At 34.0% G+C, this 7,441-nt stretch overlaps 1 protein-coding gene across 2 annotated transcripts; it reads left to right on the top strand.

Moving 5' to 3' along the window:
• Positions 1 to 2,258: 2,258 nt before the first annotated feature.
• LOC132803399 (polyadenylate-binding protein 6-like) lies at positions 2,259 to 7,027 on the top strand. 2 transcript variants are annotated; one of them, XM_060816260.1, is made up of 6 exons: positions 2,259 to 3,723; positions 5,160 to 5,469; positions 6,131 to 6,204; positions 6,300 to 6,442; positions 6,600 to 6,685; positions 6,797 to 7,027. In XM_060816260.1, the coding sequence occupies exons 1-5, from the start codon at positions 3,483 to 3,485 to the stop codon at positions 6,675 to 6,677; spliced, it is 846 nt and encodes a 281-aa protein (XP_060672243.1). In that variant the 5' UTR covers positions 2,259 to 3,482; the 3' UTR covers positions 6,678 to 6,685; positions 6,797 to 7,027. The 2 variants fall into 2 exon arrangements, with proteins under 2 accessions (XP_060672243.1, XP_060672240.1); XM_060816257.1 differs by having other exon boundaries at positions 2,261 to 3,723; positions 6,628 to 6,685.
• The last annotated feature ends 414 nt before the right edge of the window (positions 7,028 to 7,441 follow it).

Below are 7,441 nucleotides of genomic sequence, written 5' to 3'. Positions count from 1 at the left end.
CGACACGTGGCCTTGCTAGTTCGACACGTGGCATCTCCACGGTTTGCCACGTTACCTGGCCACTGTGCACAGTGTCATTGTTCATATGCCACGTGGAGCTCTCTCATGGAGACACGTGGCGTGCCCATACCAATTGGGCAACTGTTCATGTGGGCTGGGTCTTATCTGGGCTTGGGCCTTGGATTGAATAGTAGCCTGTTCTAACCTGGTTTGGGCCTTTGAACTGGGCCAGATCCAACAGTATCCAATTTCAGACCCATTAACCCAAAATTCGGCCCGTTTACCCATTTTTAACCTTTCTTCAACTCCAACCGGGTCAAATTCGACCCATTTTACCTATAAACGGGTTTTCTGACCCGGTTCATATTTTCTCACCTCTTTTTCACTAATCCAGCACCAAAAATTGCCCAAAAATCATCAAAAATCTTAAAATTCATGGGGAATTCAATTTTGAAAAAAAAAAAAATTAATTTTAAACAATGATAAGGAATTGCCCAAGAATTTTCAAACCCATAAGAAACAACTTTCTCACAAACCCAACACAACAAATAGATCAAATCATGGACATGTATATCATGGACAAGAAAATCAAGAATTGGGGAAGAAAATTGAACAACTTCAAGCAGATCGATGTGCTGATGTTGAAGAATTGGTTTATCTCCGGTGGATAAATGCTTGCTTAAGGTATGAACTACGAAATTTTCAGCTTGAATCTGGTAAAACTGTGGCAAGGGACCTTAGCAAGAGCTTAAGCCCCGAGTCTGAGGCAAAAACCAAGCAGCTAATCCTTAAATATGCAAAGAGTGATGGGATAGGGGAAAAGGGGATCAACCTCTTGGATTTTGATTCTGACCAATGGTCATCCTCCCAAGCTTCCTTTCTTTCAGACTCTGGAGAGTTGGATGAAACTTCTGCTGATTTTTCGTTGGCTACCAAAACCAATACTTCGAGCAAGACCAAAATTTTCAGCAAGCTCAGGAAACTTCTACGTGGGAAAGACAATCATCATAATAACCAGGTTTTGTCAACTGAAAAGTCTGGATCCATAGAAGATTGTGATTCACCTAGGTGCAGCTCAAGTCCGTTCACAGGATTTTTTCCAGATATTGAGGGCCAAAGTAGTAGATTTGCAACAACTCAGTGTTCATCTAGGGCTAGGGGTGGGCAAAATCCAATCCAATCCGTTTAACCCGCCCAATTCAATCCATTTTTAACGGTTTGGATTGGATTTTTACATCAATTGGATTAGATTGGGTTCAAAATATTATAAATTGTATGGATTGGATTGATTATGAATTGAAAATATAAATCCAATCCAATCCAATCCAATCAAAATTATATATTTTTTATTTTTTTCATTTTTATATATTAATTTTTAAATTTTTTTTCTATTTTTATATATTGATTTTTAATATATATATATATATATATTTTTTTTTATCTTTTACATCCCCATATCCCAAATCTCAAATCAAATTGTAAGTTGTAACCCTAAACTAAACATTTACCTTTGTTGCCGCCCACCACTAGTCTATCACCATCACCATAATATATATATATTTTTTACATCCCCAGCATATATATATACATATATTGTTTGAAATTATTGCTTATATATATATATATATATATATATAAACGTTTAAATATAATTTATTGCTAATTTTATTATTTTGATTTTTGTAGAGCTTATAGAATCAACTAAAATTAGTGAACCTGTCAACGTTGATTAACTTATGATTTACCAAAGTTTTAAGGTTACAAAAAAAAAAAAGGAATTATGCATTGATTCTTGAGTGAATGAATTTTGACGAATGTATTATTTTACATTATTTGTTCTAACAATTTTAATTTGATTTTGTAGGAGTGATATGATGACATTAATGTTTACTATTTAATAAGTGCATGATGTGTATCGTTTGCTACATTTTCTTCTTTATTTTCCATTAAGACTATGTTGTATTATTCTAATTGTATTTTATGTTTGGATAATTATAATTTATTATTTATATTTTTTATTTGAAAATTTTTTTATTTGTATTATATATTTATAAATTAGTAAATTTCAAACCGATCAACCAATCCAAACCAAACCGATCATAAATGGTTTGGTTTGATTTGGATTTAATACTTCAATGGTTTGGTTTGGATTGTAAATTAAAAAAACCAATATGTATGGATTGGGTTGTATTTCGGTCCAAAACCGAACCAACCTAATCCATGCCCACCCCTATCTAGGGCTTTTTTGGATCTATCCACACCAAAGAGTTTTAAAGAAGAACATAGTAAGGATATAGATTGTACTCCAACAGATCGCAATTTGGGATCATTTCCTGTGTACAAGAGATCAACACTCAAAGATCAACATGAGCAGGACTCAGATTCCTTTGAGAAATCCGAGTTGGTGAAATATGCAATGGCTCTGAAAGGCGCTCGTCATGGATCACTCAACTTAACAAGAAGAAGATCACATAGTTCTTTTTGACAAATAGCAATTCCCATCTGCAAAGGTTTTTTCTCTTCATCTGTTCATATATATGATATATATACAGCTATTTCACACGCTTCAAAATTAACCAATGAAGTACAGTGTAACATAATACTGTCAGAAAGACTAGCTAGAATCAAATTTTGCAAAAGCCGAAAGCATCTTCAATAAGTGATCAGTCTTTGAGTTACTGGTTCAGTCTACTTGATGGCAATAGAGTACTAGAGTTTTTAGTTAGTATTTGTAAAATTAGTGGTTCAGCTCTTTAGAAATATTATTGTTGTTGTTTGATTTGAAATATTTTTGCACCATATACTGGAAATAAAGAGCTAGGAAGGAAAATTTTTACCCATTTTCTTGTATATACTCTGCTCAGCCTGCCTATGTATATGTTGCATTGATTATCATCATGAAAGCTTTATTAGCTATATAAATGATCATATTTCCCACATTCCTTGTAAAATCTTCTGTTTTGTATTATGTAATGTTGGAAATTCCAATTGCATACAATTATATTGTATTATTATTATTATTATTTTGTTAGTTGAACACAAAATTACAAGTCTAATCTTTAAAATGTACAGCCACTAATCCAAGCATTCAAATTATTTTAATGAAGAAATAGTTGATTTAGGTACATGATTTTATTATTGAAGAAAAAAAAGGTATATGATTTTATTTGCACACCGATTTATCAATATATCAATAGTTTTGTTTTTACATCTATATAAAAAATCACGTTTGATGATGACAAAAATGTGTGTGTAAAATTAATAAAATAAAATATGTCGAGATATATATAAATAAGTACCGTAGTACGGAGATAGAGACAGACAGCAACTGAGCCTGAGCCTGAGCCTGAGCCTGAGCCTGAGTCCCCATACCGTTACAACAATCAGAGTCCTTCTCTTTCTCTCTGAGGAGACTCTTTGTAGGAACTTGCTTTTTGGTTTTTCTCCGAGAAAGCTCTCTGAGTGGGTTCGAAAGAATAAAAATGGTGATACAGCACATGTTCGGCGTTCCGGTGAAAGTAACAGAGTCAAAGCCAGCACCGCCGGCGGATAATCGGATATGGTCTCTGTATGTGGGAGACCTGGACCCACAAGTCACCGAAGCAGACCTCATGGATGCATTTCGTTTAATTGGTCGCATTGCCTCTCTGCGTCTCTGCCGCGATTCTTTCACCGGCGAGTCCCTTCGCTACGCCTACGTCAACTTCTTCACTTCGTTACATGGTGATCGCCTTCGCTTCCCTCTTTCTTTCCTTTCTCTTTCTTTTCCACAACGCCTTCTCTTTCTACATACATTTTCTTTATTGTTAATTTCCTTTCTCTCAATAAATGGGTTTTGATTTTTCGTTTCTGCAACGTTGAATCTGTTCTTGTAGCCTTTTGGTTCGTCAACAATATGATAGGGGATTCGTGTTCTTGCTTATTTATGTATCTATTTTTTATTACAGCAAGGAATTTTCTCTCTCTTTTTCTATGAGTTTCTGTTTCTTTTTTTCTTTTTTTTGATTATTTATGAAATGTCATGTCTTTCTTCTTGTTGATACAGCTTCTATATGCGAAATTCTTCTCTGTAAAATGGGTTTGGATTCTTCATTTCTTGAACTATGAATGAATTTACTTTTGGTTCTTCAAGAATCGATAGGTGATTCTTCTTCTTGTTTGTTATTAAAGCTTGGAAATTTGCTCTGTTTTCTTTTGGTGATTGGGGTTTTGGCGCTTCTTCTTTTTTTATGAGTATCTGTCACTGTTTGTTATTTATTTTTTGTTTTTATGGAATGGCATGCCTTATTCTCGTTGATACAACATCTCTATGCGAAATTGTGCTCTGTATAATATTGGTTGATGATTTCTTTGTGAAATCGAATGGGTCTTGTTGCTTTTTCCCTTTTATTCTTTTTTTTCTTTTTTTTTACCCCGCTTGCTTAATAATCAAACATTAATAAAATATGTTCTAAATATCCTTTTTTTGCCATTAGAAATGACGAGCTAGATCGTATCTTTCTAAAAAAATTGAGTAAAGTTTCATTCAATTTTTTTTTTATTTTTGGTGATTGGGGATTTTGCGGTGCTTCTCTTTTTCTATGAGTTTCTGTTTCCTATTTTTATTTTTATTTTTTGTTATTTATGAAACGTCATGTCTTTCTTTTTGTTGATGCAGCTTCTATATGCAAAGTTGTTCTCTGTGAAATGGGTTTTTTATTCTTCATTTCTTGAACCTTGAATGATTGAATCTATTCTGTGTCCTTTCGGTTCTTCAAGAATTTATAGGTGATTCTTCTTCTTGTTTGTTACTAAAACTTGTAACTTTGCTCTGTTTGTTGTTTTTATTTCCTTCTACTTTCTTTTGGTGAATGTGGTTTTTGCGGTTCTTCTTTTTCTATGAGTATCTTTTTCTTTTTTCTTTTTTGTTCTTCATGGAATGGCTTGTCTTTCTTCTTGTCGATACGACTTCTTTCTATATGCAAAATTGTGCTCTGTATAAAATTGGTGGTGATTTTCTAGTTTGTATGATGATTGAATTTGCCCACTTTGTTTGTCAAATCAAATGGTTGTTGTTGAATCTTTAGTAAAAAATTGAATAGACTTTCATTTTGTAAGAGTTTTATAGTTTTGCATAGCTATCGGTAATTTACTCTAACTTTCTCCTCTGCTTTGATCAGCATCCACAGCTTTAACATTTCTAAATCACAAAGAGCTGAAGGGACAATCAATGAGAATTATGTGGTCGCAGAGATACCCATTGACAAGAAAAACGGGTATTGCAAATCTTTTTGTTAAAAACCTTCACCCATCCTTCACCAGTGGTCAATTGCAGTCTATGTTCTCCAAGTTTGGGAGGATATTATCTTGCAAGGTCGCCTCAGAGAATGGCAACAGCAAGGGTTTTGGTTTTGTGCAATTTAATTCTAAACTATCTGCTATGACTGCTCGTAATGCTCTACATGGTACACTGCTTAAGGGGAAGAAAATGTAAGCCCTCTATTTGTTTGTTCCTATTTTTCTTCCTTATCTAGACCTCTCTTCGATGCTGAAAACACCTTCAAGGATATAACTCTTTTAACCTGTCATCATCTGTCATCATGGCTTTGGATTTTTAGCTCACACAGTAAAGAATTTCGTTGTTATGTAGAGTAAAAAGGGTCAAAGGTGGTGAATATAATATCATTGTTAAGGTCAAACAGTGGGGAATGAAACACCATAGCTTCAATTTTATGGTGTCCCACTGGATGGAAAAAAAAAAAATGTGCTTCAGTTTCCTATCAGAAAAGGTGTATGAGCAATCTCAGAAAGAAATAAAACAATAAATTTCAACCTTCTAGCTGACTAATCTCTTATCACTCTGATATATCTTGACTATGTGTTATCCTATCTTAGCAAATGCTATTTTTAAGATATAGGTTTTAGATGTTTCAAAGAGATTCCCCTGGTTCATATCTTTCTTGGCTGTTTAGTGCATTAGGTAGCAACTTGTATTCTTTTCTTATTACAAATTCTAAATTCTAAATTCTATTCTTCGATTGTTTACCTGTTTATACATAGGTTGAATATTAAAGTTTTAAGATTATTGATCTGTCTCTTTTCTGAATTTATGCTGTTGCAATTGATTTCCCATTCTGTTGGTGCCTCTTAGATATGTATCAAAATTTGTAAAAAAGAGCGTGAGAACAGTAGCCAATGAGGAGACTATGAAGGCTTCACTGCAAGGTAAACATAAACTTATGTATCCCATAGTTATAAATCTCATAGTTATAAGCCATGTCAACATATTCTCTAATAAAACAATTTAAAATATGGATCAGGGCAAAACAAACAATTATTTATAGCCAGGGCTCAGCAGGAGGAGATTGTCAACTGCCACACTGAAAAGTTGAAGGCTTCAAGCCTGCCCGCAAAGAACTCAACCCATCCTGTCCACTACTCTTCTTTCTACTCTTTGGGAAAGGTATTCCATCCCGTCCAGTACTCTTTTTCTTTCTTTCCACTCTATGGCAAACTGTTTTGGTACAAACGTTGGCGTGCAGAATCTTATCCACTTCTCCACAAGTGTAGAGAAACAGCTTTCTTTCCTACCATTTTTTCATTCTTTCCGTTTCACCCAGGTATTCTTACATGATTATGAAATCACAGGACCTAATCAAACAGAGGCAACAAATCAATACCGGGAAACAAAGTTTTAAATCTGAGTGTATGTTCAATTTTCCTCCTTTGTCTTTGACAATTATAGTACCTTTTATTTTATCTTTATAGCATATTATATGCTAGCAAATGATCTCTCTCGTTTTTCTCTCCTGTCTAGCCTCTGTATGCGGCAACAACTTTGTCCAAGATACATAATTCCTCAGCTGCACAACATGAGATGGATTGAGGCAAATGCTAGGACCAGTGTAGATATGCCTCTGCATTGCCCTCTGCTTGAACCTTGTATTTTTCTTTTTTCCATATACTTTGCAAAACTATGGAAAATACAACACAGTGTATAAATCTCAAATAAGACCACTACTTATTTTAAGATTTTTTGTTTTTTTCATCTTCTGCTTTTTCTGGAGGTTGCCATATTCTCCGCTTCTGCTTGCTTTCTTTCTTTCTTTCCCCTTTTTTTTTTTTATCTTTTTTTTTTTTTTCTGTGCACCACAGTTTGCTTTCATTGGTTGAGATGTCAGAGCTCTTTGCTAGCAGACATGAAGCCTCAAACTTTTTATGGCTTTTCCCTTCGGTTCTGTATGACTTAGCCTTTGGTTCCATATGGTTTAGAAGAGCTAGAGCTTTATATGCTCATCCCAATTAGAAAACAAAAACAAAACTATATTACAAGAAGCTATCATATGCAGGATATTTACTGACTCACTAAAAAAAAAAAAAAAAAGAAAAAAAAAGAAAAAAACCTGTAAAGAACCAGACAAAACTCTCTAACAACTCAAACTAGAAAAATCATTCTCAGTGC

The sequence above is a fragment of the Ziziphus jujuba genome, chromosome 1, assembly GCF_031755915.1.
Source record: "Ziziphus jujuba cultivar Dongzao chromosome 1, ASM3175591v1".
Classification (NCBI taxonomy): Eukaryota; Viridiplantae; Streptophyta; class Magnoliopsida; order Rosales; family Rhamnaceae; genus Ziziphus; species Ziziphus jujuba.
The sequence above is the reverse complement of the archived record's forward strand: the minus strand, read 5'-3'. Positions and strand labels throughout refer to the sequence as shown.

Coding starts and splice junctions, on each gene's coding strand:
- LOC132803399 (XM_060816257.1), top strand. CDS start 3,483: ATGGTGATACAGCACATGTTCGGCGTTCCGGTGAAAGTAACAGAGTCA. Junction 3,724..5,159: donor CTTCTTCACTTCGTTACATG/GTGATCGCCTTC, acceptor TGCTTTGATCAG/CATCCACAGCTTTAACATTT. Junction 6,686..6,796: donor ACAAAGTTTTAAATCTGAGT/GTATGTTCAATT, acceptor TCTCCTGTCTAG/CCTCTGTATGCGGCAACAAC.